This window comes from Manis javanica, chromosome 2 (assembly GCF_040802235.1).
Source record: "Manis javanica isolate MJ-LG chromosome 2, MJ_LKY, whole genome shotgun sequence".
Taxonomy (NCBI): Eukaryota; Metazoa; Chordata; class Mammalia; order Pholidota; family Manidae; genus Manis; species Manis javanica.
In genome coordinates, this window is record NC_133157.1 from 85594243 (window position 1) to 85606066 (window position 11824).

At 46.9% G+C, this 11824-nt stretch overlaps 1 protein-coding gene across 1 annotated transcript in view; it reads left to right on the forward strand.

Moving 5' to 3' along the window:
• Positions 1 to 11214, forward strand: part of ERCC6L2 (ERCC excision repair 6 like 2) — a 216916-nt gene extending 205702 nt beyond the window's left edge. Inside the window, exon 19 of the mRNA XM_073228784.1 lies at positions 9841 to 11214. Within this exon, the coding sequence (XP_073084885.1) occupies positions 9841 to 10246 (406 nt within the window). The 3' untranslated portion in view covers positions 10247 to 11214. The remainder of the gene's footprint in view (positions 1 to 9840) is intronic.
• Positions 11215 to 11824: the final 610 nt, after the last annotated feature.

Here is an 11824-nt window from a genome sequence, read left to right on the forward strand (position 1 = left end):
CAAAAGAAGCAGAAAATGTGTCGCTCTGATTGTGATTGTCGTGCTAACATACTGTGCACCATGGGATGGAATACTGAGCAGTCACAAAATGCGAATGTTGTGAAAGACCTTTAATGGGAAGATATTCCTCTTATGAACATTGTACAGAGAGACTCAATTTTGGAAGAGATCAAATATGTGTGCATGGGTCTCAGAGTGTTTTTAAGTCATGAAGAGTAGAAGTGAAAATATTACAATTGTTATCAGGTGGTGCTCCAGGCAATTATTAATATCCTTTTGCTATTTGCATTTTTTAAATATGTACTTAGTGTATAAGAAAGTTTGTTAAGGTATGAAAAGTAACCTCTGCTTATAACACCTTGGAAACAGAGCACAGCCCCAGAGCTCCCACAGGGCAGCTCTAGGGCATTGTCATACTATGTTCTCTTCACCTTGCACAACGGGGTGCCTCTTAGAGTCCTTAGTCCACTCCTTGGCTCTCTGGTGTTTATTAAAAATCTGCATTATAATAGGCAAGAAAAAAAGACCCACCGGGCGCATTGGAGCAGAGAAGACTCAGGGACCCAAGGTGAGCTCCCCAGATAGGCAACAGCCAGCTGTCCTAAGGCAGGCCTGCCCTCCACGACTTTTACATCTCTCCTCCCACCCCCTCGGGTTCCACGGACCTGCGGCTATCAGTAGGCATAGACTCTGGAGTTTTGATTGTACAACCTAAATCTGGCTGTGTTCTCTGCCTTCTTTATGTTTCACTTCCTGTGCACAAAATGGTGAGGCTGTTTTCTCTTCCAGGAAACCAAGAGGCCCTCCTAGGTGTCCATGCAATCCATTCCAGGCCAGTGGGCTCCAGAGGACAAACATTAACTGACACTTGTCTGTCTCACACATTGCTGGTGATGCTCCCGCTGAGGACATGCCCAGATCGGATAAGACCTCAGTTCTCAGCAGAGCACCTGAAGGGACCCCCTGGTCTGTCTGATCTGAGCTCTCCACTGGTCCCCCTTCTACATGAAACACAGTCATTTGGGAGGTCCCTTCTACTCCATGTTTCTTTCCTAAAACAATGATCTCTGCCTCTTTCCAGCTGCCTCTCCAGTTCCACATCCTATTATGTTTCTAGCAAGTCTATAAAATTTCCCTTTATGGAAATGTTTCAGGTTGAGGAGGGTTTTTAAAGCCATGGTACTGCTGGTGAGGAATGGATTCACGTCTCAGCATCTTTTTTTGACTCAGGGAGATGGAAGGCTGGAGAACATTTGATAGCTAAAGGCCCAGATATCAAGGAATTGGGCCCATGTTCCTCTCCTTCCAGAGATTATTTCCCTACTTCTGGAATACCTTTTCCATGCCTCATTAGCTGTTTCATATCTTGGGTTCAACATTTGTATTCTCAAACCAGAACTAGAAGAGTGAAGTATGGTTGACTCCCAAAGATGTGTGTCAGTGGGGGTCAGGGAGCACGGAGGAAGCCCTCTCCTAGAGACTGAGTCTGATCACTGCCCTCCACCAGGTCTCTTATTGCCTCAAGTCACCATGAGCCATGGCCCCTGGTCTAAGATGAGTGCTCCTGAGTGGTAGAATGGCCAAGATAGACCACAGGAAGGCTACAGAGGAGGAGAAACCAAGGACATGAACAGAGACACAGCTGGGCCAGGACAGCAGCACCTTTCAAAGGTGCCACACCCTCAGGAGCAGGAGACAGGAAGTGAACGTGTCATTATTGGGTCCCACTCCCAAGCATCAAGACACTGTGGTCCTGCCATAAGGATAAACTTACAGGTCAGTGGAACAGATTGCAGAGTCCAGAAACAAACCCATGTGTGTCTGTGCCCAGTTGATTTGGACAAGGGTGCCAAAACAATTCAATGGGGAAACTGGCTTTTCAACAAATGGTGCTGAGGCAAGTGAATAGCCACATGCAAAGGAATCTGCACTATATATTTAAAAAAAAAACAAAACTCAAAATGGATCAAAGACTTTAATGTAAGAGCCAGAACTTTAAAACTCCTAGAAGAAAACACAGGAGTAAATCTTCATGATATTGGGCTTGACAATGATTCTATCTTATATATAACACCAAAAGTATAAGCAACAAAAGAAAAAATACATAAACTGGACATCATCAAAATTATAAACGTTTGTGCTTCCAAAGACACCATTAAGAAAGTAAAAAGACAACCCAAAGAATGGGAGAAAATTTTCGAAAATTGTGTATCTGGTAAGGAACTCATCTAGAATGTGTAAAGATATCTTACAACTCAATAATCTCCAGATAACCCAGTGAGCCAAGGGTCTGCAGAGACAGTCCTCCAAGGAGAATGCACAGATGGCCAGCAGCACATGAAAGATGCTCAAAATCAAAACCACAAAGAAACAGCACTTCATACCCATCAGGATGCCTAGAACCAGAAAGTCAGATCATAACATGTGCTGGCGAGGATGTGGAGAAATGGAAACCCTCCTACACTGCTGATGGGAATGTAAATTGGTGTAGCCACTGTGGAAAACAGTCTGGCAGCTCCTCAAGGGGTTAAACATAGAGTTGCCATATGGCCAGCCCCTGTACACCTTGGGGTGTACCCAAGAGAGATGAAACAAATGTTCAAACAAAACTTGCAGCAAAAATAACAGTCAAGACAAGTCAAATGACTATCGGGATGAATGGATAAACAAAATGTGGTGCATCTGGTTACTCAGCAATAAAAGGAATTCTGGGGGTTATGAGAGATTCAGGGGTGACCCAGGGAGAAGAGATGGCCATGAGAGGCTTTCCTGGGCTCCTGGGACACTGCGTGCCAGGGGAAGCTCCTCATAGCAGAAGGTCATGCAGAGGCTCTGGTGAGGGGGCCACCTTACTGAGAGGAAGGAGGACAGAGGCAGATCCCAGGGGAGGAGGCCCGGGAAGGGGTGAGTGTGTCTCGGTGGTGGTCCTGAGCAGCTCAGTGCCGTGTCTTTGGGTCAGAGAGCTCTGAAGGACTACAGCACATTGCAGCCTTAACCCTTATCAATGGCCAGCAGGTGCTAGGTGTATTCCCGGGGTATGCAAAGCACTCAGGCCCTAATTGGCTAGAAATCTTCTTGTTTGGGCTATTTTTAAAGCAACTGAATGTGTAAAATTTTGAGTGAGGCACCAACAGGCTTTTGAGCTAACGGGCCCCAAGCCTGCTGTGAAGAAATAACCTGGCCTTTTGGCCATTTGTATAATAGGAGGGAAGTACTGACATGCTGCAGCATGGATGAGCCCGGCCGACAGCATGCCGAGTGAAAGAAGCCAGCACGAAAGGCCCCGTGGGCACAGAACTGGCCTATCTGGAGAGATGCAATGTGGACTGGAGGCTACCTTGGACTGCGGGTGGGGCAGAATGGGAAGGTGATTGATGAGATATAAGGGCTTTCTTTTCTGGTGATGAAAGCAGTAATGTCACCAAAATTAATTGTGGTGATGGCTGTGCAGCTCTGCTAAAAACCATTTGATTGTACATTTGAAATGCGTGAATTGTGAATATGTGAATGTACCTCAGTAAAGGGTTCCAAAAATTTTAAAAGATTAAAATTAAAAAAAAAAAAAGCTTCCACCTGCAGGCTGCCTTGAGCAGACTGGCCCTTTCACAGCAACACATTACCAAAAAAATTTTAAACAGGCCCTGCTGTTTGTGAAGCTATGCTCCTGTACCCCAGCTGAGCTAAGTCACTAGGTCCGAATTTTCCAATGACATAAGCATTGCACCCAGGTCGATTAGCAATAATAGAGGACATACACTCTTCTTAAATTAAGCTGTACAGGAAACCTAGAGAAAATTTGCAGGAATAGAACAATAACTCCCATATAACCATCAGATTCACCAAATGTCAGCATTTTGCCACATTTTTCCTCTCTATATATAGGTAGGTAAGTAGGTAGATGGATGGATAGATAGATAGATAGATAGATAGATAGATAGATAGATAGATAGATAGATAGATAGATAGATAGATAGATAGAGACAGATAGACAGGCTTGAGCTAAGGGGCCCCAAGCCTGCTGTCAAGAAATAACCTAGCCATTTGGCCATTTGTATAATAGGAGGGAAGTACTGACATGCTGCAGCGTGGATGAGCTGAGATCAGGGTGTGCCCTAGATCCTTAGATAGATAGATGGATAGATAGATAGATAGATAGATAGATAGATAGATAGATAGATGGATAGATAGATAATAGACAGATAGATAGATAGATAGATAGATAGATAGATAGATAGATAGATAGATAGATAGATAATAGATAGATAGACAGATAGATAGATAATAAATAGATAGATAGATAGATAGATAGATAGATAGATAGATAGATAGATAGATAGATAGATAGATATAGACAGATAGATGATAGATCATCAATTTTTCCAGAACTGGCTGGAAATACCCTTTTAACCTTAAGTGAAGTCTGTGTACCCTTAAATGCTGTAGCATGCATTTCCTGAGAACAGGAACATTCTCTTATATACCATAAAATCCGGGAATTTAGCCCTGATACGTTACCATTATTTGATATAGCATCAGGTTTCACCAGCTGCTCAGAGAATGTCCTTGGTGGCGCCCCCACCACGCCCCTCGGGCCCTGACCAGGCTCTCACAGGGCTTCCATCTGCTGCGCCTCCTTAGTCACCTTCAGTCTCACACTGGTTTTCACTCTGTCTTTCCTAACACCCACCTTCCTGAAGAGCGCAGGCCATTCCGTAGAATGCCCTCAGTGTTGGTCGGATGTGTCCCGGTGAAGAGACATGACTTGTATTTTCAGCAGATGTTGAGTGATGACCGCCAAAGACATCAGGCCTTAATCCCTGGGACCTGAAAATGTTCCCTTGAAAGGCAAAGGAGTCTTTGCAGATGTGATGATGTTAAGCATCGTAGATGGGTGATTACCTGGACTGTCCAGCTGGGCCCCAGTGCAGCCACACAAATCCTCCTAAGAGGAAGTCGGAGGGAGAATTCACACACCAGGAGAGGAGGCGATGTGATGACAGGGACAGAGATTGAGTGATGTGGCCACAAGCCAAGGAACCCTGGCAGCTACCAGATACAGGGGAGGCAAGGATCAGGGTGTGCTCTAGCGCCTCTGGAGCGGGCAGGGCCTGCTGACTGGTTAATCTTGGCTCACTGACGCCGATTTCACGCTGCCAGCCTCCAGAACTGTGAGAAGATGCATTTCTGTTTTACCAGGTTTGTGGTAACCTTTTACAGCTACCACAGGAAACTAATACAGCAGGAGTAGCAAGAATGCGGGTGTGTCCTTCCTCATTATATCAGGAGGCACGTGGCATCACCCTGCCCCATTTGTCATTTTGTTAACATCAGTCCTTATTTAGAGAGATGGTCCCCAAGTTCTCCACTATCAAGTCACTCATTTTCCTTTTGAGATGAACAAGCCACGTTCAAGGAGATACTTCAAGACGCTAGAAATTCCGCTTGCATCACACTTTTCCCCACTAATTTCTGCATCTAATGATGATTCTTGCCTAAATTAATTATTTCACTGATGGTTGCAAAGGGTTTTTCCTACATCTAACAGATTATAGATTCTGTCAAACTAATTATACATTTAATAGTTGGCATTAGACTGTAGGAAGGCACATTCCCTTCTCCACATTTGTTTATTCATACCAATATGCATTCAAAGTTTACATTTTATTTAAGAGGTTAGAATCAGTTACAATCACTGCTTATTTTGGTGTTCATAGCATACTCGACTTGGCCCATGGGGGCCCGTCCAAGCAGACTTCTCTGTCTCTTCTTCCTTCTCTTTTTTTTTTCTTTTCTGTCTTTCTGCTCCCTACTCTTAGCAAGGGTTTTTTTTACATGTTCCTGTCATCACTCATCAGCACAGAAATCTATTGCAGACTCGTCTCCTACCTTTCCTACCTCAGTCCTAGAATCCGCCGTTTCTGGGCTTCCCTCGGCAGGGAATGGTATTTAGAAGCCAAGCTTTGGGCACCAGGTGAACATGCATTTTCTCAAAATGCATTTTCTCAAGAAAAAAAAGGGGGGAATGTTCTGAAGACTTTTCTGTCCTCCTCTCTCTCCTACCTCTAAATTACTCTCGGTTCACTCTCCAGCAAGTTCATGATGCATGAAGGTAAAGCTACCTCTGGTGCTTGGGGTTTTACAAAGCTCTGCATCCAGCCAGTGTTGCCAAAGATCGAATCATGCCTCTAGCAGCATTTCAACTGTCCCTTAGGTTTCTAAGGCATGGCATTTCTCCTCTCGTGGCAAGGAAAGCTGCCTCCACTGAAGCTCAAGTTGCCAGGTTATTAGCAAAGCATCTTAGTTTACAGGATGCTGCCTGGGGAGCCCCCTGTGCCCACGCCTTTTGTGCTGACTCCATCCAAGGCATTGTTCAGCATAGAAACTAAAATCCTTTGCTCCAAGGCACCTTTGTTTTGATGACATCTGTTTAGGATCATTACTGGGTTTCACCATTATCCTAATTCTGCCTTCCTAATGGAAGGCGTGGGAATGTCTCCCCCTGTGGAACAAAGCTCATGATGGAAACACGTGCCACTTTTTTCATCCTATAAACACTGTTAAAACCAATGGTCATGGCTAGGGTCCAATACAGCTTTATGTACAGAAACAGCTCCAGGCCAGATTGGCCTGTAGGCTCTACAGCACTGTCCCTTGTTGACAGGTCACTTCACCTCTCTGAGCCCTAATATCTTCATCTGGAAATTACGCAGATGTCCCTGGTCCCAGGGAGAGTCGTTGGAACAACTTGGCTGGAACTCCTGCTTGCTCTGGGATGAGACATCAGCCCTCTCTTACTGTGTCTCCTGGGATCCCAAAGTGGATGTGGTGTATGTGTGTACATACATACACATAGAAACCACACATGAAGATAAATGATCCCCTAATCCCCCTGCTCTGTGCAGCATGCTCTCCACCCATTCTCTGTGTGACCCACACTGAGGCCTGCTGTGGCTGCTGCTGAAGCGCTACCCGGGCAGCCACGGAGCTGCGGCTGGATTTCTCCTCACAGCCCACAGCCCCAGTGCCCTCTGCACCCCGGGCCTCCTGCCCTCCATCTCTGAGTGCTGCAGCCCCAGGAGAGTCTGCCCTGTCCCTGCCATCCCCCAGCAGGCATGAAAACATCCCTCCTGCACCACTGTTGCTTGGTCCCAAAGCTGGGGTTCTTTCAGTTATGCCACCAACCCCCATGGAGGCATTGATACCATGGGGTACAATTGGGGGTACTTCCACCTGGACCCCTGCTCCTCCCCACATCACCCCCCGAGTTCAGCCTGCAGTGACTGAACACCCTCCTTTCCCTGGGACTTTCCCCTTGGGGGTTTCTCTGCAACTCCTGCCCCAGCATCTCAATCCCTTCCTCCCAAGTCCTCAGATGCTTCTGAATCTCATCTGTGGCTTAAGTTCTTTTTTGGTGGGATCCCAGGAAAACTGGGAGATCTGGCTGGACCTCTAAAGGAGGTCTTTCTGTGACCCTGAGAATTTAGTCACAATTAAGGTGGTTCTGTCTGCCCCAAGCCCACAGAGGCCTCCTGGGAGCCAACGCCCAGCTCACACCCCACCATGTCTGTTTCAGGTCCCCCAATACATCCCAGCCTCATGGACAGTGAGGGACTTTACTCGATGATATCATGAGACTCTGCGGCTCTGCATGCCCATGGCTTTCTAGCCACAGCTATCAGGGGAAACAGCAAAGTGCTAGATCTTGGCGGAAGAACCAGCACAAGCAGAAAAACAGTATAGAGCTCATTAAATTTCTAAACATTCTGGCTGAGTCAAGACTCCAGATTTGGAATCTTAACATATCTCAAGTCTCAGCTGCTCACAGTCATTAAACCTAATCAGTTTCCCCTGAGGTGAGGGTGCTGCAGGTCTGGGGGAAAGGATGCAGAACCTCGGGATCCTGGGGCTCTACGTGCACATGTACCCAGGGTGCACACAGAACATGCCTTTCTAGCAAGGGGGCTTCACCAGACCAACGCTTGGATGACACCCCGGGCAAATCCACACAGCGTAACTGCGCTGCACAGCTGACACCCATTCCTCCTTCTGCCCCCATTACAACACTTGCCGCCAAGGTGCTCAGATTTAATGCAGACTGCCAGCGAGCAGAACCCCTCACCTTTACAGGTGCCAAGGCATTCCATAGGCCACAAAATAGCTACAGTGAGACTATCCCTTATTATTCTTTTCCTACCCCAACATCCCTCCACAAAACCCAGGCACGCCAGGACGTGGCTTTCAGAGGCTTCCTGCTCACTGCCAGCTGAGTCAGTTTTCATTATGAATGCTAACTAGAAAACTTGAAAAATTAAAACATAGAAACTGGCTGTCTCCTTATCTGTTGCTGTGAAAGCAGCCACCCCAAGACTTAGTGGCTTCAAATGGCAATGATTTATTATTCCTTGTGATTCTGAAGGCTGGTTTCTCTGCAGGCTCACCTGGGCTTGCTCACGTGGCTGCACATGGCTGGAGACTTGGTGGGGCCAGGAAGTCCATGAGGAGCTCAAACCCAAGTCTGGCAGATGTGCCTGGCTCTTAGCCAGGTCACTTCAGTTGTCCTCCACTTGGTTTCTCATCCTCCAGGATGCTGGACTGGCTTCCTAATGTGGGGGCCTCAGGGATCACCCCAAGATGGCAAGCACAGTCAAAGCAAGTCATGTGTCATGCCCAAATTTAAGAAGGAAATGTTCCACAACCTGATGGAAGTCGCTTTGCAAGAGACCATGGGCTAAATTGCTACAGCATCTCTGAAAACATCTGGAGTAGCAACATGGGGGTGAAGTCCTCCATTCCTGTCTGTGGGCAAGGCCATGAAGGAGCCTACACCCTCTCTAAACAAAGGCCCCCTTTGTTTATAAAGTCAAAAGGGCTCTGAAATCTTTGGTGTGGGGCTCAGAAGTTGGAGCTTCTGTCTCTGCGAGCTAGAACTGTCTAGGTTGTAAGTGACAGAAACTCCACTCAGGCTAGCCTCCACCCAAAGGAGAAATGTTACAGAAATCATGGACCCCATCCAGGAATGTGCTGGGCCTCAGAACATTAGGAACCAGAGTCTCTATGCTCCAGGACTCTTGCTCCATCCTTCCCATTTCTCTGACCACCTGGCTTCCTTCCTCTATGGCTGCAGACAGCTTTCTCCTTGTGATGGCGGACATGGCCTCCAACAGCTCCTGGATTTTATAATTATTGGGAGAGAGAGACCCTTACTCCTTGCTAGTTTCAAATTCAGAAACACTGGGAAAGAGCTCATAAACCAATGAGTCAGGGTCCATCCCTGGACCAGTGAACTGTTGTCAGGGGCAGGATCATCTGAGAACATAAACCATGTTGAGTGGGCCATGGGCATCCTGGTGGGATATGGAGCAGGAGGCTTTAGGACCCTTAGACACCATGCAGGACAGAGCTGGGGGAGGAAAGTCCAGAATCTGACTGCCTGGACTGGGGCACCAATTCCACCTCTGCTGAGTGTCCCTAAGTCAGTTACTAAGTTCTGTGTTGCCTCCATTTCCACGTCTGTGAAATGGGCATAGCTGTGAAATGGGCATACCTGTTCCTATATAGTTGTGAAGATAAAAATGGGTTAATAAACACAAAGCTCCTTGAAAAATGGCTGATTCTATAGTATGTGCTCACAATGTGTTGATTTATGAATAGGAGGAAAATATTTTATTACATTAATTACATTTTTATGATATCAGAATATATAGAAAGTCAGAAAGTTGTTTCCTTGGAACTGAAATGATTAATTTGGGAAAAAGTGTGTATTAAGGATCTTTTGTCTTCTCAGGAAATGCTTTCTGGGAGTTCACAGGGGAGGCATTTATGTTCTCATTCATTCAGCAGGGTTGAGGGGAGTGTGTGCCCTACACCAGCCACTGCTCTGGACAGAGAGCTGCCTGCCTGCCCTCGTGGAGCGGCACCTAGTGGTGGGCCGGAGACCTCGTTTAACATAGAAATGGGTTCTTCTAGAAAAGCGAAGTTGCATCAGGCCAAAGAAGGTTGTGTCAAACCACAGCAGTTTCCAGAAATGCCACGGAGGATGGCCTGCGCTGGACCACGGGCTGCTCACCACAGCACATATCCACTCCTGGCCTATTCAGCAGCCACATCATCTGGGCCGGAGCATCGAGGCCTCAGAAGGGGCTCAGGGCCCCTCCAAACACAAGCAGGACCCACACAGAGCCACCTCGGCCCTCCAGAGACACAGCTGAATGAGGTCGGGTGCTCATTCCTTCAGGAAGACATTTGAACACAGCTGTCAGCTCCCCCTTTCCAGCCACCCATGTGGCTGTGTTTTTAAATATGGCTTGAACTTTGAAGCAGTTTCCATGTATAAAAATTCTTTAGCAAAATGCTCTTTCCAATAATAATATTCCCCTGCGTGCCTTTTGCTTCTGATATTTTCCTTATAAACGAATCTGCTAAAACAGTCTTGCCCTTTGGTTTCCTGTGCCCACAAGCGATCCTGCCCTCACCATGTGGTGTGGGGACCCCCTGCTTTGGCACAGGGACCCAGAAAGGGCAGGCTGCCCTCCTTTCATTTCTGGGAGCTTGTCTGACATGATTACAATGGTCCGTGGGGGCTCCAAGCCTGGTGTGGCCTGCAGGAAGGCCCGGCATGGCCTCCACACAGCACCACGTGCTCCCCATCCTGCTTCTCTGGATGGCCTTCCATGCTGCAAGCAGAGAGCAAGGGAGGACAGGCCACCTTGGTAGTTCCCACCCCCGAATATCAAGTAGCTCTAGGCCAAAGACCCCACGCAGTGCTTCCCGGGCTGTCCCTCAGAACCACCTTTCAAGAGCCCTGTGCCCAGCCTCCCCCACCTCAGCCAGGAGGACTCAGCAGCCAGCACCCCAGCTGGAAGTTCCTCAGGTGCCTCTAACATATGTAACGTTGAAAGCTGCTGCCCAAGGGGACACCCGAACCTGCCCCCAGGACGCAGGGCATTGGATTGGGGCACAAAGAGGAGTGCATGTTTGCAACAACTGTTTCCATAAAACTGATAAACCTGAAGGGTCTGGCTGCCAGGATAGGCTTCTCCCCACACAGATGTTTTCTGTCTACCACATGGGGATTTGGGTCAAGTTAACACCAAATGGCCTTATAACCAGAACTGTGTAATATCCCTCCCTCCTAAGCTCAAATGAGCGGATCAGGGGACACTCCTCTTTGGATCATTGCTAAATTCTTTGTATTCACTGAGTCATGAGATCTAGGGCCATAAAGCAATTAATATTTTACTGTATTTGCCAACAATGCATTTTTTTCTAGTGTGAAGAAAACAAAGACACAAAAGGAAATGTAAATACATAAATAAGTATATATATATGTATAAGTGTGTGTATAATGTATGATACACACCTATATGAGTACATATGCATGCATATGCACATACAATGTTCACACATGTTGTGTACATGAACACACACCTGGAAATATTTCTGGAAGGAATTGAATTGGGTTGGAATTTTGGAATGAGAGCCTGGGACAGGTAACACTCCTTTCCAGAAGCAACCAGAGTCCTTAGTGACAATCCTGGGATTTTTAAGGCAAGAAAAGCCACAGTAAGTAGGTTGAACCCAGAGAAAATCATCTGCAGTTGAATAATAACCAGAAAGCCTTTACTAAAAAATCTAAGACATTTTATGAAAGTGAAACTTGTTGAGTTGGACAGTGGATGTCCTTTGGGGGTGGAAATTAAACCTGAAAGTGTGAGCAGGCCCGTGGGGGTGCAGGGACTCTACCTCCCCACCTCCAGAGCACTGTTGACACCAGGTGGTGGAAAGGAGTCCACCTCATTGGCCAGTGGCCTGCTGACCCCCTCGA